This window comes from Phyllopteryx taeniolatus, chromosome 11 (assembly GCF_024500385.1).
Source record: "Phyllopteryx taeniolatus isolate TA_2022b chromosome 11, UOR_Ptae_1.2, whole genome shotgun sequence".
Classification (NCBI taxonomy): domain Eukaryota; kingdom Metazoa; phylum Chordata; class Actinopteri; order Syngnathiformes; family Syngnathidae; genus Phyllopteryx; species Phyllopteryx taeniolatus.
Window position 1 is genome coordinate 12,927,907 of NC_084512.1, and position 22,274 is coordinate 12,950,180.

At 41.7% G+C, this 22,274-nt stretch overlaps 1 protein-coding gene and 2 long non-coding RNA genes across 12 annotated transcripts in view; 2 read left to right on the forward strand and 1 right to left on the reverse strand.

Annotated features, from left to right (window-relative positions):
- pde10a (phosphodiesterase 10A) overlaps positions 1–22,274 on the reverse strand; it is a 96,990-nt gene that overhangs the window by 41,731 nt on the left and 32,985 nt on the right. For 6 of the 10 annotated variants that reach the window (XM_061789076.1, XM_061789077.1, XM_061789074.1 and 3 more), the window contains one exon: positions 3,530–3,661. In XM_061789076.1, coding sequence (XP_061645060.1) covers positions 3,530–3,661 — 132 coding nt within the window. Of the gene's footprint in view, positions 1–3,529; positions 3,662–22,274 lie in introns of those variants that run through there. The other 4 variants (XM_061789085.1, XM_061789082.1, XM_061789080.1 and 1 more) reach the window with 2 other exon arrangements.
- Positions 3,492–14,265, forward strand: LOC133485435 (uncharacterized). The gene is made up of 2 exons (XR_009790689.1): positions 3,492–3,632; positions 13,877–14,265. It is a non-coding gene; the product is annotated as an uncharacterized LOC133485435 (long non-coding RNA).
- LOC133485437 (uncharacterized) lies at positions 3,678–4,594 on the forward strand. Its single transcript, XR_009790691.1, has 2 exons — positions 3,678–4,304; positions 4,399–4,594. It is a non-coding gene; the product is annotated as an uncharacterized LOC133485437 (long non-coding RNA).

Consider the following 22,274-nt stretch of genomic DNA (forward strand, 5'->3'; position numbering starts at 1 on the left):
AAGTGATTAAAGACAGCCGCCATATTATCGCCAGGTTACTATCTTATCTGTTTCACGACACCGTGAGGAGTCGTAGTAACAGCCTGTAGCAAATTCATTTATTTTAAATTAATACATTCATTACATGGTGGAGGCGGCACGGTGGAGGTCTGGTTAGAGTGTCAGCCTCACAGTTCTGAGGACCGTGGTTCAATCCCCAGCCCCGCCTGTGTGGAGTTTGCATGTTCTCCCCGTGCCTGCGTGGGTTTTCTCCGGGCACTCTGGTTTCCTCCCACATCCCAAAAACATGCATGAATTGGAGACTCTAAATTGCCCGTAGGTGTGAATGTGAGTGTGAATGGTTGTTTGTTTGTATGTGCCCTGCGATTGGCTGGCAACCAGTTCAGGGTGTACCCTGCCTCCTGCCCAATGATAGCTGGGATAGGCTCCAGCACGCCCGCGACCCTAGTGAGGAGAAGCGGCTCAGAAAATGGATGGATGGATGGATTACATGGTGGAACGGTGGATGACTGGTTAGTACATCTGCCTCACAGTTCTGAGGACCCGGGTTCAAATCCGGCCTTGCCTGTGTGGGTTTTCTCCAGGTACTCCGGTTTCCTCCCACATCCCACAAACATGCATGGTTGGTTAATTGAAGACTAAATTGCCCGTAGGTGCAAATGATTGTTTGTTTTTCTATGGGCTCTGCGATTGGCTGGCAACCAGTTTAGGGTGTACCGCGCCTCTCGCCCAGAGTCAGCTGGGATAGGCGCCAGCACGCCCTTGACCCTAGTGAGGATAAGCGGTACAGAAAATTGATGGAAATTCATTACATTACTTTTTGGTCACGATATAATAGTAAAATGAGAAAAAATGGCTATTTAGACCTCCATACTGTGACTCTCTAACATGGACTTAGAATAAAAGTGTCAGTTTCATTGCAACATACACCTTGGTTTTGTCATGCAAGGATCCAGAAAAGGCCCCTCTGACAGCTACTTCTGTTTGACCCAGTTTTGTATCCGTTTTGTCCGTATTCGGCTAAGACTGCCCCCTTCCCTCTGATTGGTTGCCTCCATGTAGAAGACCCACTTGTGAGAGCAGACGTTTGTTATGTTGACAGCGCTGGCTCAGGAGCGGAGAGCTAGGTGGAGATCTTTGCTAGTGACGTAGATAAGCTAGAGAAATTCGAATGACCTGATTTCGGGCCTCTCAGCAAAAAAATATCTGGAACTCAGGAATGCGTGGACAATTTTAATTCCTATTTCACATGTTTACTGAGGCAGCATAGAGACAATAGACACATCCCAAATACTAGAAAAAGTTGGTTTGGCAAAATACTGGACCTTTAAAAAGATATACGTAGTAATACTTGCATACAATACTTTTGATGCTGTGACAAGTATATGGCAGCTGGCCAGTCAGCGGCTAGCTAATATAGCAGAAGCTAATGTAGCGGTCTGAATCTTCATTCAGTGCTCCTTGGCAAACATCACAAACAGATTGTACTCAAACGCACGTCGCAAGTTATATACGATCCACTTTAAAGTCCTTTGTTCAAAGATAATTGTTAACACCAACTTTGTCTGAGAGTCCAAAATAAAACTGATGAGATTATGTAATCTCCAATTGACCGACACTTAAATACTCGCTAAAGTTGAACAAAAGTACATGGACACCACTAGGGTCTGCTATATCATGGTACCACGAGTTACGATTACCGTAACTTCCTGTGGCTATTCTACTCGCAATCCTCTCCTCTTAACACCAAACATAAGAAAAAAAACATGGCTTTGGATCTCCCCGTTAAAAGTGTAACAAAGTGTATGATGAAACTGCAGAGAGGAACCCAACAATGGGGTACTTAAAGTGTAGCGATTTGGGTCGTATATTTTTTTTTACCTTTTACAACACAATAAAATGCATACTGTACTGAACTGAACAGATTTGTACTGCTTGGTGGAAACAGGGCCCGAGTAAAACGGCTTGAGTGCCAGAAAGTGTAAGGGTGTTTGGTTGTGATTTTCTCTTTATGTTTTTGGACTAAACAAGCTAAAGTCCTCTGTAAAATGATCTCATAGCTTCTCCCTCACTGCTCTGTGATAAAGTTCTGCTCTGATTCCTCTGCGCTGACCCAAGCTTAATGACTCAAGTGAGTTATTCCTACTTGGCGCCAGAGAGTTTGATTACCACCAGGGCCTTGAGACACGGACACACTTCTATTTGTATGAAGAGAGCCGCAACAAAATGTGACAAATCTATCTTGCGCCAGTTTCCTCCTTTGCTACAACACACCCAAAGCCAGCACCCTCGCTGCCACCGCCGACAACTCAAAGCCCCAGCCCCACCCCCACCCCTCCTCTCCCCTGGGCCCCCTTCAGCCAAGCTGCATGTCTCTGGAGGATGCCTCTGACGTCAGCAGCTCGACTGGGCTGAGCGCCAGCGTTGTGGGCCCTTGATGGATGCCGTTGGTCTGGGAAACAGCTCACTGAGTGGAGCGTACGGTACACACTCAACATGGCCCGCTCGAACACATCCAACGACCTGTAAAGACCCGGCAGCCCGTTCTCTCTCTTTAGTCTGTTTATCACACACTTTGACGATGAAAGGAGGGTATGTGAAAGTCAGGGATTTGTACAGCAAAGGCCCAAAATATTAAATAAATTCCCCCCAAAAAGTGTCCTCAGGTCTTAAGGAGAAATATTTTGGTCCAGTGCCATTTTTATGTGACAAAAAAAATAATGGTTGGGCACCAACCATTTAGATACCAAAAAAAAAACAGCACTCTCTATAGCAGTCTTTTCCCAAATTTATTGAGCCAAGGCACCATTATATATTGGAAAAAGCTCATGGCACACCACCAGGCGAAAAGTCCCCAAATGAACAAATACTCAAATGATGCTCTCATCTCAATTTACTCACGAATTGACTTACTCAGTGTGGGGGGATATATATATATTTGTACTCCGTTACATTACAAGACGGTTTGGTTGAATATTTTGGTGTTAAAACCTAGAATGTTTAATTCTTTTTTGCTTTATGTGTTAGTTTTAGAGGAAAAGGTAACTGGGAGTGACAAGGACTCTTTTCGTGTGAGAGTCTTCTTTTTATTCCCTCAAAATGATATTACATGCTAGTCATCCATTTCTTGACAGCAAAAATGAGAACAAGTGCAAAGGAATACTTTAAAATATGTGTTTTAAGGAGGGAGGGTAAAACAACCCAAAAAGGTTTATTATGGTTGCTCTATATAGTGGATTTTGGTGGTGGGTGAGTAAGGAAAGTATCCACCATGATAAACTGTAAAAGCTGAAAAACTTGTAAACTTCACTGTAAAAGCATAAGATTGAGGTGAACGTGGATATTCAGGGCAACCCCTAGTTGACTTATTTGGGATTATGTGGGCTCAAACGTAGAAACATGACTAAAGAAAAACATGACAGAAGTTATAACTCTGTGTCACTATATTGAAATAAGCAGATCCAATCATGATGTGGGAGCGATGCCGAAAAGTGCACGTTTGAACGAGTGTGTGTGTGAGTTAGTGTACCTGCAGGCCTGCTGCTGGTCTTCCTCTTCAGCCATCTGTCCAACGTCTCGGTGCTCACGCTCTCCAGCACAAAATCATCCAGCATCTGCGGGTGCAGAGAGAGGTAGGCCTTCACTTTCTCATCTGTCAAGCCTGAGAAGCACAGAAGCAAAACATTGTTATAGCTCACTTACTGCACAGTTTGTTCATGAATAAATAACGCACAGAGATTTGGAATAAACATAGGGAAGTTCAGAGGAAAACAAGATATAGGAGGATGAAATAAGTGACGATGTGTGACATGCTGTTACAGTTAGGTAAGCACGGCAGCACCTTAAGTACTCATAGGCGGGCCATGCTCATCTATGTTTACAGTCAAACTGTGTCTCAAGGGATGGGTGCCCCCGACAGAGGCAGCAGAATAGAGGAGGACTCGATTGTGCTTTAATAGCCAATTGGGTTCTTGAGAGGTCGCTAAGCGCTGCTGTTCACTGTTTGTGTTGTCAGGGAAAAAGCCTTTTGTCAGATTATTGTTGAGGAGTATTTGGTTTTAATGCACCACTGGCGTCTGCTTGCCTCTGCCTCGATGCACGCGAGAAACCAATATGTTTTGATCATCCACTGGCTTCAGGGACGGTGGAACGGTAGAGGACTGGTTAGCACATCTGCCTCACAGTTCTGAGGACCAGGGTTCAAATCCTGGCCCCGCCTGTGTGGAGTTTGCACGTTCTCCCCGTGCCTGCGTGGGTTTTCTCCGGGCACTCCGGTTTCCTCCCACATCCCAAAAACATGCATGGTAGGTTGATTGAAGACTCTAAATGCCCTTATGTGTGAATGTGTGCACAAATGGTTGTTTGTTTCTATGTGCCCTGCGATTGTCTGGCAACCAGTTCAGGGTGTACCCCGCCTCTCGTCCGAAGATAGCTGGGATAGGCTCCAGCACACCAACGACCCTTGTGAGGATAAAGCAGTACAGAAAATGGATGGATGGATGGCTTCAGGGGCTGGTTTACTGGTTCAGGACAGGACATCATCACATCACATTATAATTCAACTGTGGCCAACAATAAATGATTCTGGACAATAGTGGATTGATGTTTTAGTTTTTTTTTTTAAAGATAAAAGCAGCATCTATAGACTCCCACAGATAGACGCCATGCTGCAATTAATCGCAGGGTGTATTGTGTCATGATCTGTGCCCTGTAGTGCCTCCTTTGGAGCTTGGGTGGCGCTTTGCGCCTTGCCTCTCTCTCGTTCGCTCCCTCTCTCTCCCCAGCAATCAGCATCACCTTGGCCATGCACCTGTCTTCAATCAGCACTCATCATTGCCTGCATATAAAACTGCCAGATCCAGGATTCCACCGCCAGAGTATTATCACTCAATTGTGTGCTCCTTCTGTGCCCCTCGCCTCGCTGTCCGCTCCAGCCACGCCGTCAAGCTCTCCCACCTGCTCATGCCCCCCGCTTCCTGCGTTCCTTGTCCCGACGGTCCATCATCACGCCTTGGAGATACTTACCCTGAACTGGATTATTAATAAACCATTGTCCACTACTTCCTCCGCCTCCATCTATACTACTCTGGCCCTCATGGACCCAGCAACCCCGGAAGCGTTATGGGAAGCGCTCACCCAGCAAGATGCCCACATTGGTAGACAGGACAAAATTCTTCATGAGATTATGGACTCTTTAAACACCCTCTCCCAACAAGTATCCCCTGTATCTTCCCAAATGCACTCCGGTGACCCTTCGTGAGTATTCCTTCCGAGCCCGCAGCCTCCGATCAACCCCACCTCCCGTACAAAGAGCCTCACGTTCCTCCGCCAGAGTCCTACTCAGGAGACTTAGGTGCATGCGGCCAATTCCTCTTAAATTGCTCCTGAGTATTCAATCTGCAACCGTTGAGCTACCCTACTGAACAATCCAAAGTCGCATTTGTCACCAATCTCCTATGCGGTAAAGCTGCCAAACGGGCATAATTCGTCATCGGTACTCGCGTCATTCAACTCCTTTTCTGCAGAACTTAAAAAGGTCTTCGACCACCCCATTCAGGGCAGGGAAGCCATACAACGCCTCCTTACTCCCCTTCAGGGCTCTAGTTCCGTGACGTCCTATTCTGGCGGGTGAGTGTGGGTGGGATGACGCCGCACTAAGGGGCATTTTTTTTAGGGGTCTTTCTGAGCAGCTCAAGGACGAGCTCACATCCAGGCACGAGCCCTCCTCACTCCAGGACTTAATTTCTTAATCCATCCGACTAGACAATCACTTACGGGAAAGAGCAGGGTGTGAGAGCTTGCAGACTAGCATCCCCCGCGGGCATAGCGCCCACCATAACACACACAAACAAACAATACTATGCAAAAGCATTAGGCCACTACTAGTTTTAGTGTGCAGCAATGGAAACCTTATTTGGTAAAATCACTGGTCTTTAAAATTGACCCTCTAGCCATGAAGAAATAGTGAGTTGAGTAATTTTTCTTAGCCAAAAGAAACAATTAACATGAATTATATAATATCATAGAAGTAGTCCCAATATAATTGTTTCTGTTCCATGCATGAACCATAAAGGGGTTTAACATAGTAAAACAGTAGTGGGACATGTATAGCAATAGTGCAGGGACATTTAATTTCACTTGATTTAGGTTTGACAGTGGCAGGTTCATTCAATTTCCCAAATGCAGGTCAGAACAAATTCAGAATTTCCTATTTTAGCCAGTTCGAAGCTGTTTTGCTGTGTTTTTCTGTCATTATCTTTTTTTTATTTTTTTTTTGCGCAAAGTCTTGTTATCTTTTAATATGCACCCATGCTTTTTCTATACCGCTTGTCCTGCTCGGGGTCGCGGGGAGCTGGAGCCTATCACAGCTAACTCATCAGGCGAAAGGTGGACTACACCGTGGACTGCTCGCCAGTCAGTCACAGGGCACATATAGAGAGAGACAACCATTCACATTCACATTCACACCATCACTGAGTGGGAACTGACCCCACACTGCCTGCACCAAGGTCAGGCAAATGTACCACTACGCCATCAGTGGCTGTCTTCTAATATAAATTAGTTCAAACCCAGAGAAATAAATGTATGTACATGTCAAGGTCACACAAGGCTTGCATTTGCAGGCAAATAAGGAAATGGAAGTGGAGGTAAGGAGCTTCAGAGGGTGCAGGATGCTGCTCGCAGTCTAACACTGTCCAGACACGAGACACAGTGCTTCAAAAGCGCAAGGCCTCATGGAACTCGTGGCCAGCTCTGACGCAAATCGGCAGAATATGGCTTAATAAATCAAAGCCACTTAGAGGGGGTGAGGGAGGGCAGACGAGAGCAGCTGTAGACAGAAACGGCAGCACGGCATTGCTGAAACCTTTGTGTGAACGCAACGAAGGTACCGTCATAAACTTAAACTTAATATTAAAAAAATGCTCTTAATTCATCTATACATACAGTACATAAGCGATAGATAGAGAGAGGGAGTGAGGGAGTGAGATAGATGGATAGATAGATAGATAGATAGATAGATAGATAGATAGATAGATAGATAGATAGATAGATAGATAGATAGATAGATAGATAGATAGATAGATAGATAGATAGATAGATAGATAGATAGATAGATGGATGGATGGATGGATGGATGGATGGATGGATGGATGGACGAACGAACGAACAGACAGACTTTATTCATCCATAAGGGAAACTCAATGTGCCAGTGGTGCCCATAATAAAAACAACACAACAAGAAAATACAAAGTAGGCATGCCGACTGATTAGTACTGTATGTAAAAGATCTCGAATCATACAACAAATAATAAATATAGCATCTATGCAAGTCTTTTTAAATACAGAAATAAAGTAAGTCATAATTCCAGTATGGTCTGAATGAATAAGGTAGATGATGATGATGATGATGGTATGAGCAGGTTATGTAGCAATTACTGTATGTGATTGCACATTAACAAAATTGTATTAAGACAAGAAATAGTAACGGGCCTGTCATGGAGGAAAAGGACAGCTAAGCTCTGTCGTTTTCAGCAAATGTTAACAGGATGAGAACGGGATGTTTCTTTTGGAGGACGCTCAGCCGTGGAGCTGGTCTGCTCGTGAGTGTTTACTTCAACATGACGGTGCGTTAATTCTTTCAACATGAACAAAAAGTCAAATTCTGCTTTGAATACATGCTTGTCTATATAATCTTTTAAATAATGAAAGCAATCATTGAGATGACTATTAAGAATATTGATGACCAAAGTTGCAATGGTTATTATTTGCTTCCTGTCATTTCCCTACTTACCATATATATTTTGTATTTCAATATACATTACATGTTTTCGCTATATAATTAATATAATTTCGATCCTAATTATATTAAACAAATACACGATAATATACCTAATACCTGAATGCAGTACTGCAACGTACTGTTGACATACCTGTATTTGTTTAGTTGTTTTTTTTATACATATTCTAATAACATTGGTTTAATAAATGTTTGTTCTAGTCCCGGTTGAAGCTACTGTATGTTATCAAGTGCCATGACAACAGCTGAATCGTTCAAGATATTAGAAATGTACAATGATAGACAACAGATTTTACATGTTTGCACAGCAATGACCTTATTTGCAAAGACCTGACTTAAGTATTTTTGAACAATTCCTATTCACACAGACATAAAACGACTTGCAAACTTGCAATGTCACTTTGTAATGAAACATAAACGTGCACTAACTTATTGTCCTCTTCTTATCTAAAACTGTCTTTTGAAACCCTTCTTTGTATTATATATATATGAATTTTGACGTACTGGAAAAAAATACGAATGCAACACTTTTGTTTTTGCTCCCATTTTCTAGAACCTGAACTCAAGATCTAAGATTATTTCTATGTACACATAAGGCTTATTTCTCTCATTGTTCACAAATCTGTCTGAATCTGTATTATTGAGCACTGCTCCTTTGCTGAGATAAGACAGCATGATTATTGCACAGGTGTGCCTTTGTCAGCCCACAATAAAATGCCACTCTTAGATGTTCAGTTTTACTGAATCGGGAGGTTGGAGGGTTCAGAAAACCAGTCAGTTTCTGGTGTGGCCCCCATTTGCCTCAGTAAGTCATAGCAGCAGTATAGTATATGTACACTCATCGTCTTGCGCAGCACAAACACAGCAACAGCCTTGTGATGCGTAATTCTTGTTTTGAATGTGACGTACTCAACCATGCCTACATTGGACACTTGGCATGTAGTAGCAGTCAAAGCCATGAAGTGAGGGGACTTGTTTGAGTGGCACTTTTCTTTTCCAAATTAAACCTGATTGTTACAATCAGCAGCTTTCAGGCTGCCCAGGAGAGACGTACTAATGTGAGGAAAGAAAGGCAGGACACAGCAAGCTTGTGGCTTTTATTAACAACAAATGGTGCCACCCTGGTCACATTATTGTAAAAGCAGTTTCTGCCTCCACAATAACTACTTGCCATTAAACTATGAACTATGAATGATTTGATGCAGATACTTCCCTGATGTTTTAATATTACTATTATGGCTTACGCCCAAAACAATACTGGAGTTTACTAAGTACTGTATATTGACTAAATAGCAGCACCTTTAAAGTAACGTATTGGCGGTCAGCAGCTTGTTGCGCTGCATGTTCACGGGTGAGTCGAGCCCATTTGGCAGAGATGTGGTTCCTGACTCAGACTTGAGCTTCCTGTCTAAAAGCTAAAGCCTGAGTTCATGCGGTGAGGTATTGTTATGTAATACTTATCTGGACTACAACACACCACACCCTGACACTGGGAAAGCGAAGGCCAAACGAGTCACAGTCTGTCTGGATTGCCGCGCTGATCCTTTCAAAATTAAGCATGGAAATTCTCACAGTCAATCAACATTATCAGGCTATACTGTATATTGGGTGTTTATCAAAACAGTGGATTGTTGTCTGATACAATTATGAAGTCTTTACGCTTTTTATTCAATTAGGTAAGGGCTAACTTTATATGAAATAGTACATTTCTTGCACGAGGAAATGATTTCAAAAAGTACTTCGCAGGCTTGAAACAGGCAAAGATCAAGCCACTTAACTGCAATATAATTTATTAATAAATCCAACATCCTTTTCCTTTATCCCCTGCCCCCCAGCCCCCATTTTCTCATTTTCTCATTTTCTCAATCATGACTGGAAAATGGCGAACTGCTTGATGACATCTGACCTGTTACACTTTCGCACAAGAAGAAAAAGCCCCAGAGTCTATTTGACACCACATTATATGAGGCTCCTTCAGAGAATTGCTGAAAAAAAAGAAAGTGCTATGAGGCAAGGCTTTAGTTCTCTTGCCACAGCCTTTGTGTAGAACAATGATTGGGACTGCATGGGAATGTTCTCTACTCTGGAGCAACATGTTTGACTTTCTATGTTTTTATTAGGCGGGTCATTGATGGTGTAGTGGTATACTTGCCTGACTTTGGTGCAGGCAGCGTGGGTTCAGTTCCCACTCAGTGATGGTGTGAATGTGAATGTGAGTGCGCATGGTTGTGCCCTGCGACTGACTGGCGACCAGTTCAGGGTGTAGTCCACCTTTCGCCTGAAAGCCCCGTGACCCTAACCAGGATGAGCGGTGTTGAAAATGGATGGATGGATGTTTTTAGTAGTGTGGCAAGGCTGCTAAAGTCATTAGAATACAGGGATGCAATCTCAATCACAAACCAAGCTGGCAAAGCTTGAAGCTGATACACAACTCAGAAAATGACCATTTTTTGAAGTGATAGTGACAGCTGCTGTGAATGTGGTGTAGAAGTCCAGAACGTGAAACAAACAAACGTTTATATAATGGCAGCATTTAAATAAATGAGTGTGGGTGAATTCTAACAACGGTTTTATCAGAGCTGGACAACATCAGTTTCCTTTACATTGGTAATCACTCAGACTACATCCTAATTGTGCTGAGTTTTTGCTATATATTTCCTGGAGAGATATTGATGAGACATAACTGTTTGTAGGACAACCTGTGATTGCTTTAAAGAAAAAACATGCAGTTTTACTCATGAAAGATTTGTTTGCGTGCAGAAACCATATATTTATATAAGCATGACTAAACATCAAATTACTTACAAAGCAAATGATTCAATAATCTTGGTAGCACACACATCAACACAAGACTTCCTGCTCAGCCATTTAAACAAACGTTCGTGTTGTTAATGCCCAGTTACCAGTTCAGTCCAGTACTGCGTGAAGCCAGTTAGGTGAACAGCCTGGCCAATGATGTGGCAGAATAGAGAAAAAAATTGAGCAAGTGAAAAAAAGAATCCATGTTCGCGGGGGCTCACGTACCCAAAAAAAAGTGAGTAGATTTGAACCATAACAGTTTGTATTCGAGAATGGGTCGTTTCAAAGTACATTAAAAACTATGAAAAGTTTGGTCTGATGTTTAGTTTGTCTGTTTTGCCAGTCTGTTAGTTAGCCGGATGCTTTTTGGTAAATGGAGAATGATGCACGATGAGCACATTTGGATGCGTAGTTCAATCCTTTACAAAGTTGCATGGAAATCTGTTGCGTTGTTTTTGCGTAAATCTGCGACCTAACAAAATGATATCATAAACAAATCAGATATATTTGATCGGCCAAAGTACTCAAAAGCCCTTACCTAGGTAAAAAAGCAATGTTAGAAAAAAATAAAAATAAAAAACACGAGTTGTTGGTATGAACATGGGTTTAGTAAGCTGTGCTGGAGCATGTTTAAGTGAGCTTGTGACTTTAGTGCTCCGGTCAGATGATGTCAAGTGTTAATGTTATAAGTCTAGCTGATCTTTAGTGGGCAATATGTTTCTCCTCTGCTACACACTCATGAAAAATGAGTGAAAAGGGGAAAGGACCACTTCTATTGAAGCTTACACTGCCTGGCACACAGTCAAGGGCAAGCTGCCAGGGTACTACTTTTCACTTTTCATGACAAGAGTCTGAGGCAGGGAGGGAGAGGATGTGTGAGGGGAGGGGAGGGGCGGGCTGGATGCAGGGTGCGTGCATCAGCAGCTCCGCCTGGGACTCCCTTGCCAGGAGGTTTGAAGAGCATGTGGTTCTTATCTTATCTGCCGCATGAGAGGGGCGCAGCATAGCGGCCAACACCGACATTCAGTCGGCATCAAGAGTGACGATGAATAGGCTTTGAATCCCCTCTCCCACTTTTCACCTCATTTATTCATCAAGCCGGGAGGAGAATGTGTGCATGTGTGGGCAAATACAGGAGTCTGCACACATATACTTCTTGTACTCCTCTGCAGAGTGTGCCCTGACCTGTGCTGCAAAATCTAAACGAGTCATTCCAAAAGTGTCACGTTAAATGATAGTTGATAGTATCACACTTCTTTATTAGGAATGGGACACAATTATAGATATTAAAAAAATTGCATTACCTCTTGCAATTAATTATAGATACAACCGAATATTGAAATGTTGTTAAATATGCTATTCAAAGATAATTCCACAACGTTGGGTATTTGTATTATAAGCAGTACAGTTTATGCAGTATAAGCAGAGGCTGAATTCGTCAAAAGGAATGGGGTAAAGGTTGAAGTGAAAAACGCAAATAAATAAACCCCCAAAATTCATAAAATATTATACAATAATAATAATATAATTGTATTGCATGTATATGTATATATATATATATATATATATGTGGAATTGATTACCGTCATAAATATTTTTCGTCAATGCTTTGCATTACTTGGCTGCAACTTGAATAGGCACTGTTGATCTAGTCTAAACTAGTATCCTGTCTCAAGAAGAAAAATATGATGTAGACACAATCCTCCGCTATACAACAACTCCCTTAGTTTGCCCAATATGACACTGACATGGAAACAGGAGTTCAGAACTTTCAGATACTCTCTTATCCATTAAAAAATATACAGTATATTGAATCCCTTATTGTGACAATATTGTTTTGAGAGAGAGAGAGAGAGAGAGAGAGAGGGAGAGAAGCATGGATGCGGTGTTTAGAAAGAGCCAATCTCCATGGAATGGCAGGCCGAGATGTAGATAAGACATCTTGGTGTGTGCTCACAAGCCAGCAGTGACACACCACAGACACATATCCAGTGGATCACCACCTTTCAGCTCTGTGATTAGACCGTAGTCCATCCATGTTTTGTACTGCTTATCCTGATCAGGGTTTATAGGAAAAGTTGAGTCTAACCCTGCTGACAGGGGAAGCCACATCCTGGACTCATTCCCTGTCAATCAAATATGGCATTGAGCCAGAATTGAGCCTGCGGCACCTCCATGAAAGTGAGTGTGAACCACTACAATGACACGTCAACGTCCTTCGTTTGATGTGAATTCTGAGGATGGCATCAATCATAAGGCCTCAGAGAAGGACACGCACACATAGACCCCAAGTGGTGCTCAAGCACCTACCCTTTTTGCCCTTTTTCCTGCAGCCTTTTTTTCTTCAATCATTAGTATTAAAAAATAAAAAATGATCCTCTCAGTCATCAATTCCACCCAAAGTGTTTTGATATTTGAGGCGCATTTATTGAAGTTCTTGTGAGAACTGTACACATTCTCCCACTGTATTTTGGGGGGGTTTAATCAGAGGCACTTTAAATAGAAGCAGATGTGTGCTGACCACTGTTTAACGTGAATTTGAATGTGATTGCTTAATTCAGAATACACCCCATTTAAAAGATGGTGTGTCTTTATTTTGACTTCCAATTTCTTTTTATCAATTGAGGTATACAGGTGGCGGCACGGTGGACGACTGGTTAGAGGGTCAGCCTCACAGTTCAGAGGAACCGGGTTCAATCCCCGGCCCCGCCTGTGTGGAGTTTGCATGTTCTCCCCGTGCCTGCGTGGGTTTTCTCCGGGCACTCCGGTTTCCTCCCACATCCCAAAAACATGCATTAATTGGAGACTCTAAATTGCCCGTAGGTGTGACTGTGAGTGCGACTGGTTGTTTGTTTGTATGTGCCCTGCGATTGGCTGGCAACCAGTTCAGGGTGTACCCCGCCTCCTGCCCGATGCTGAACCCACGCTGCCTGCACCAAAGTCAGGCGAGTGTACCACTACACCATCAGTGACTTTATAGGTTAACTAATTGTGGATTTTTTTTTACAATGATTTATATTGGTCTCAGTTTTGAATATCACAAAAACTATGTTTTTTAATAGTCACCTCGTTAGTTAGTAGTTGTATTATTGAATGTGTTGATTGTGTTAACAGAAACAAATACATTAGTTAAATATATTGTACAGTTTTTTCTTAACTATGAATAATTTTGGCGTCGGGTCACCTTTTTTTTGGGCCTTGAGCACCTGCCCCCAAAGATGCCTGTGCACGTGCCTGCCTCAGAGTCAGCATCTTGTCCAAATCTCTGGTTTGATGTAGATGCCACGATACCACAATGCCCCTACCACTACCTTCACCGCTCCCTAGAGCGCCATCGATGATAGGGGTCATGCTCGTCACCGCACATCTGGACTGATGTTGAACTGATGGGAAGCTGCTAATGAGAACCGCAGAACTCAGATCCTGTCTTCTCCTGTGTGACGTTTTTCGATGAGCTCCAACATGAGGACAACTTGGAAGATAATCTATCCGTCTGTGGCCTTTTCCCATCCCCTTAGATAGCAAGACTTTGACCAGCTGACAGAGGGGTCAATGGATGGCGGATGCCTTGAGCAGAATGTCATCTGTTTTGTCGCTAATATCATGAACTGTGCCCTGGCACTGATCCAATGCTCCACAGATTTTGACATAAAAGGTTTCAAACTACATTTGAGGCTTATTTTCTTTGGCTTGAACTTTATGTATTTAAAGCAACAGAAAATGTTTTGCTCCAGGGCTCCCCCTAAAGGTGTTAAATATAAATAACATGCAAGTTACTGCAGTGAATACTATGACATCAGAGGGAAACATTAATTTAGTCCCTGTGTACATACTATGTAAAGTATGTATTTCCAGATTTTGCCAGTTTTTGTTTTTACTCGACTACAACAAAAATGTATTTTCTTTGTTTTATGAATAAAAACAAAACACTTAACAACATTTTGAAATACATTTTACATTGGGTGGCACGGTGGTAGCACATCTGCTCTAACCCTAACCCATTGCTGTGGCTGTGTGTGCAAAAGGTTGTTTCTTTACATATGCCCTGCTATTGGCTGGCGACCAGTTTGGGGTGTACCCCGCCGCTCGCCCAGAGCCAGCTGGGATAGGCTCCAGCACACCCGCTACCTTAGTGAGGATAAGCGGTATGGAAAATGGATGGATGTTTTACATTGGACAGCGATAAAGAGGGCAATTCAATGAATGAACATGCTGCTTAATTTTTATTATGTCATGTCTTAAAACAAACATATATGGTCTGCAATGTTGGTGCAATCATTACATAAGACTTTAACAACTAATGTTAGCCCTGATGCTGATGCTAACACATGAGAAGTGTCCTGGCTGGTCCAACAATACAGTATTAAAAACACCACAAAGTAGGTGATCCCTGGATCACCTACAGAGGAGATGAGAAAGAGGCCATTATCCAATTTATAAACCAGAGTACCATGAAAAATAGTTTCAAATTGTACAGTACCATGACTACACACTGTTGCTTTGAAGGGGAAATAGAAGAAATTGCCTTGCTTGCAAGCAAATATTTGATTTCCCAAGTTCCTGCAGGTCATCGAGTGTGAACGCAAACAACCATATACTGTAAATTTCTGAAAATGTGTCTGTGAGCGAACTGTTTTGAATTTTGTAAATGTTTTTATCCATATTCAGCTAAATTACATACTGTAATAACTGCTGCCCCCACACCGTGTTTCTCTGCCCTTGACTTGGCAGCTAGGCTGGTCAAAGATCCTCCACTTTCAAGTGACGGCCGCACTTACACTGTCCGAAACACTATCATGTCAAAGCCAAAAGTAAGTGGCGCTGCATTGAGTTTTATTGGGTGCACAGACAAGCTACACATAATCTATTGCATCATTTCAAAAGTGGAGAGGACTAATTATTCAGGAGTAACAACCATTATGAGCAAATGATCTGCATTCTACCGCTCTGCTGTAGTGGTCAAAGAACTAAAGAATCTAACTGTCAAACTCTGGTTCAAGTAAAACACAATGACAATAAAGCATTGCTAGCCAATTACAGTAGTTACAGAAAGGATTCAGACACCCTTAAATTTGTCACTCTTTTTTATATTGCAGCCATTTGCTAAACTCATTTAAGTTCATTTTTTCCCACATTAATGTACACACAGCGCCCCATATTAAAAACGCAATTGTTTACATTTTTGCAGATTTATTAAAAAAGAAAAACTGAAATATCACACAGCCATAAGTATTCAGACCCTTTGCTCAGTATTTAGTAGAAGCACATTTTGAGCTCATACAGCCATGAGTCTTTTTGGGAATGATGCAACATGTTTTTCAGACCTGGATTTGGGGATCCTCTGCCATTCCTCCTTGCAGATCCTCTCCAGTTCTGTCAGGTAGGATGGTGAACATTGGTGGACAGCCATTTTCAGGTCTTTCCAGAGATGCTCAACTGGGTTGAAGTCAGGGCTTTGGCTGGGCCATTTTGTTCTGAAGCCATTCCTTCTGTATTTTAGCTGTGTGCTTAGGGTCATTGTCTTTTTTGAAGGTGAAACTTCGGCCCAGTCTGAGGTTCTGAGCACTCTTGAGAAGGTTTTTGTCCAGGATATCCCTGTACTTGGCCGCATTCATCTTTCCTTCGATTGCAACCAGTTATCCTGTCCCTGGAGCTGAAAAACACACCCAAAGCATGATGCTGCCACCACAATGCTTCACTGTTGGGACTGTATTGGACAGGTGATGAGCACTGCCTAGTTTTCTCCACAGATGCCACTTAGAATTAAGGCCAACAATTTCTATCTTGGTCTCATCAGACCAGAGAATCTTATTTCCCACCATCTTGGAGTCCTTCAGGTGTTTTTTTTTAAGCAAACTCCATGCGGGCTTTCATGTGTCTTGCACTGAGGAGAGTCTTCTGTCGGGCCACTCTACCATAAAGCCCCGACTGGTTGAGAGCTGCAGTGATGGTTGACTTTCTAGAACTTTGTCCCATCTCCCGACTGCATCTCTGGAGCTCAGCCACAGTGATCTTTGGGTTCTTCTTTACCCCTCACACCAAGGCTCTTCTCCCCCAATTGCTCAGTTTGGGGGAGAAGAGCAGAAGGGAACTCAAGGAAGGGTTCTGGTCGTCCCAAACGTCTTCCATTTCAGAATTATGGAGACCACTGTGCTCTTAGGAACCTTAAGTTCAGCAGAATTTTTTTTTTTGTAACCTTGGCCAGATCTGTGCCTTGCCACAATTCTGTCTCTGAGCTCTTCCGGCAGTTCCTTTGACTTCATGATTCTCATTTGCTCTGACATGCACTGTGAGCTGTAAGACTGCTTTCCTGTGTGTGGCTTTCCTTATCAAGTCCAATCAGTATAATCAAACACAGCTGGACTCCAATGAAGGTATAGAACCATTTTAAGGATGATCAGATGAAATGGACAGCACCCGAGTTAAATATATGAGTGTCACAACAAAGGGTCTGAATACTTATGGCTGTGTGATATTTCAGTTTTTCTTTTTTAAATAAATCACCAAAAATTTCAACAATTGCGTTTTTTTTCTGTCAGTATGGGGTGCTGTGTGTACATTAATGAAGAAAAAAATGAACTTAAATGATTTTAACAAATGGCGGAAATATAACAGAGTGAAAAATTTAAGGGCGTCTGAAAACTTTCCGTACCCACTGTAAATTTCCAATGGTGACACACACAAAAAATCTGTAAAACATGCCTCTTGTCAACAAGGTTATTGTACACAAAATGGAAAGAAACTGAAAACATGTTTAACCATTTTTTAAATATTATTTTGAAAAGTCAAAATCTTTAAGTCTCCCTAATGCAAATACTGTCCAATTTTCTTTGTCCTCCATGAAAGCAAACAAATTGTCTTTGTGTTAAAAGCAAAACAAAACATTCATGGACATCAGCGTTGACTGAACATTTTTGCCCAATTTCTGACATGCCATGATTTAAAGGCAGTCACTCCCAAATTCAGAGTCCCAGGGCCCAATTTGAAATCTGAAAACCTCAGACGCCCACCAAAACCACAACATGCAAAACTAGACTCAACATTTCCCCAAATATTGTGAATAGATTTCATAACCAGAGTAAGTGTATTTGAACATGGGGGTCTAAAAATGCAATCCAATTCACTTGTTCTGAAATGGAGTTTGAACATGTGCTTTTATCTATCAACATGAATAATAAATAACGTATTGAAATACAGTATGAACAAAAAAATATCTACATGACAATTATGCTTCTTAGGTAGGAAATACGTACAATCCACAAGTGCTCTTTATTTTGTAATATTAAAGCATTAAAAAATATTGCAAAACAATAGGCACAAATTCTGAGCAAAAACTAAGGATTGGGTTTTGTTTGTCGCATTAAGAGAACCCGTGTTTAATGTGTTCTTAATGTTTGGCAGTGTGTCCATGCACTACATGCACAGTTCCGACAGTTGTATGATACAGTGTAGTGTATGACCTTTTGCCTCCACAAGTTGAAATACTTTTACTGCCTTTACACGCACTTGCTTTTTGTCCCCTATGAGCTCTGCTTGTGGAAGAAGAAGCCGGTTGCCTCGTCGCAACACCCAAGCTCCAACTCTGTTTGTCATGGTAACAAAAGCCATTGGCCCAGCTGTATCTGGTACGGGATACACTTGCAAGAGACAGGGCTGCTCCTCAAATTTTCAGCAAGACAAGAAACGGGTTTGTGAAGTGTATAATAATTATCTATCCTTGGGGTATTTTGATGGAAGCATGTTGGACATGTTATGAAGACACCTGGGAACTGTTTTAAATTGTAAAACGCAGCGTGTCTCCTTTAAATAACACGGTAAATGACGACAAAGTATTTACTATGCAATGGAATCTTTTGACATTCATATTTCACTCAAGCTTTTGTTTTCATTCCATAAGACCAAACCGAGCATGTTTACATGTTCACTAAGTGTGAGGAAAAGATGTCGGTTGAAAGCAATAAGGCATGCGGTCAGGCCGGAAATGTCCAGAGTGAGCACTTCCTGCCTGACAATGTTCAGCGTTCTCCATCCAGTTAAGCAATTTGTTGAAAAACCAATTGGGTTTGAAAAAAATGCCTGAGCGATCACATTAGGGTTGACCTTAAATTAACATGGCTGTCCAACAATGCAGCCATACAACACACTACAAACAGCTGGAACGAACTGCGTTGTAGGCTTGCGAGGTTTACAATGAGATGAGCAAGCAGTGACGTCAACAAACCCGAGTGCATTAACTGAGCACTCTTGGATCAAGTCTCATTTCAGAGGGGACAAGCAATGGTAAACACGGCATTAGTAGTTATGCACTTTGTGCCACTTTAAAATAAGTGGCAAAATATTCAGCCCAAGCACCACATTAAGTCAAAAAAACTCGAAACTAATTTTCATATTTTTTATGCCTCTTTTTTTTTACTCAATTTGAGTAAAAATATCTGAACACAAGTGCAACTTAATATATTTCTTCTTAAAACAAATTTCTCATATGTGTTAATACTAGTTGCCAAACATTACATCAGACTTTCGTGGGATTCCGCTGTATCACTGCGGAACAAGGGGGGTTGGGTTCGCCATTGCACAACTGCCAAGACCCCAGGTAACCCTCAGCAATTTAGAAAACATGACCGGAAGGCCAATGTTTACCACACAACCCACAGTCAGGGTTTCATAAAATAAAATGCACACATACTGTATCACCCTTGCCCGACATAAGCTTAAGCACACACTCGAGTCTCTGCCCATATTGTTATGATCATAACAATCAGGTCATATGATCATAATACAGGCAGGACAAAGCTAAATAAAGCGCAACATTCAGCTTGATTTAGTACAACTATTCACAAATATTGCTGCAAAGCATGCTGGTAAGTAGTAGGGCTTCATCCATCAGTGCTGCAATAGCACTCCATTTATTCATATTTATTTCCCACATATCAACATGCGACATTGAAATCTGTTTTTTTCTTGTTTATATTAGATTAAAAAAACTTTCAATTCCACCTTAATGCTGCTCTTGTATTTGTTCTTAATTTGTTGGTTGTATGTATATCAATGTGATTGTATCAATGTGAATATTGCTGCTGTGATGTGCTTGTCAGTAAATACAGGTGAATTGAAACTTTAATTGGTGTCAACAGGTGAATTCCAACTTCAGTATCATTTCGAAATGTCTTAAATAGAGAAGTTGTGGAATTGGTCTTACTCTTAAAATTAAAAAAAAAAGTCTTGCTCATCGCCTGGGAATTGAAGCAAACCATTGTTTTTGGCTTATTATGAGTACTCCTGACTATTAGCTATAATATCTTATTGAGAAAAATTCTGTAAAGTTACATTTTTATTTTAGGCGGCCTGGTAAAAAATAACTTTGACTGGTAAGCACATCTGCCTCACAGTGCTGAGGACTCGGGTTCAAATCCGGCCTCGCCAGTGTGGACTGTGCATATTCTCCCCGTGCCTGCTTGGGTTTCCTCCCACATCCCCAAAACGTGCATGGTATGTTAATTGAAGACTCTAAATTGCCCGTAGGTGTGAATATGACTGCAAGTGGTTGTTTGTCTATATGTGCCCTGTAATTGCCTGCCGACCAGTTGAGTGTGTCCCCCCTCTCGCCCAGAGTCAGCTGGGATAGGCTCCAGCACGCCCGCAAACCTGGTGAGGATAACCGGTATGAAAAATGAATGAATGAATATGTAGCGGACGTGCTCCCGCAATTGGAGGTGCCATGGGGACTCCCAACCACTTGATAACCCCATTCGACCAATCTTCCAAGCTTTTGAGATCACAAGACCCCTCGGTGAGATGGAAAACTGCGCCCTCTGTGTCGCATATTACGGGCCCCGGTCCTCATCATTGGTCCACCCATTCAGCAGTCACTCTAACCTTGATTGTGTCTTTCTTGATTAGCGGGCTGTCACTCTCAGTGGCCGCTAAGTCATTGTGCCTCTTGTGATTTTCACACACGCATGGCTTCAACAGCACAGGATATGTGGGCGTTGTCGCTTATCAGAGACCTCAGACTCTGTGCACTTGTTCCCTACACTTGTTGCCTACCACTTGAGATGTGCAATTCCTTCTGTGCTGGTTCCCAGCCATCCTCTTCTGTTCTACGTGGTTCCAGTTGTCGAAGTTGCCTGTTTGTCGTTTAATCTTTCTGTGGCTCGCCTTGGCGGCCACACTCTCCATTTCTTCCTTCCAATGTGTCATTCACAAACTTAAGTGGGCTCACGTGACGAGTCAAAATAATCTGATTCCAATCAATCCGTTGGCACGTATTACTCTTCTCCCTGTGAATTGGGTTTCTAACTTGGGCTCTCCTTACATGGTCTGATAAATTGTCATTGGCTGGCATTTTAGTCAGTGTTGATGCTTCATCAAAACACACTTGTCATGATCCACTCGTAGTAGTGTTAACTTTTTTTTTTGTTTGGTTTATTTGTTTATTTATTCTTTGCTCTTCCTGTGTTTTTTCTTGATCTCACTGACATAATATCTCAAGTGGCGTGACCGAATGTGCGCAAGCTAATCAAGCTAATCGCAAATACTATCAAATCCAACGTTATCATTGTAGTAGAGTGTACTGTGGAGCTATGCATAGTTTGAGCTCAAACACATTGGACTTCATTCCAAGAAGCATTCTACTGTAAGATGTGACCGTATGTAAGGGGAGAAATTGGTGACTTTTAAGAGACATTCAAGAGTTATACAAGCTAATAAGTGGCACTAAGTTTACAAGGAAACGGTTTTCATGTTAAAAACGCATATTCAGTTACTTTATTTGGTCACTACATATAAGTGGTGATATGAATTTTTACCGAGACGGCCTAAAACATAAGAACCTGCTTGGGTCCCTGTGACCACTGCAGAACAATTAACAGTGAAAAGCGCATTCAGTATTGCGGAAAAACAGTAACAAAAAATGGAATTGTTTGTTTATTTAAACATATTTTTTTATTCAAGTCTTTTCACTTTTTACATAATTTTAATAACTAATAATTCAACTTTATATTTGTTTATTTAAAGCATTGTGTGCCCTTGTTTCAGGTACCTCTGTTCAGTTAATTCATTTAAATACTGTATTTGCTTGACATTTTGTATTTAATAAAATGTTTTTGAACATTTCACGTTATTTTATATATCTAAATGACTTTCTTTGTAGCTACCCTTTTTTGTTCTTGCGCTACAAGTGATTGCACGTTACAGGTGATTTTTTATTTATTTTTTTTAAACAAAAATTAGAATCCAGATGACATTTTTACACTAAATGCATACTGGTTTATTTTTGTGACTTTTAGTTGGTCTTGATGCTTTTTCACTTTCCCACTTGGTGCATAACATTTAGAGCGTTGTGTAAATCAACCGCAGTCTGTTGTTGTAGCGTAACACTTCAGCAAAAACTTTATAATAGGTAGTATGAATGATCAGTAGTTATTGGCTCGAAAATAGAAGGGCCCCATAATATAATTTTCGAGGTGTGGACCGCCTCTGAATTTATACAAGAGGCAAAATTTCTTGCAGGGTATATAATAATGATAATACAGTCGCTAAATGAAACGTGGCAATAAACGCATATCCATCAAGAGATGAACAGTAACATTCCAACGGGAGTCAAGAGTTTTAGAGCCTTGCTTGCCTCACAAGCAAGACGCTGCGCGTTTGATTAAACCGGAGCGCACACGCTACA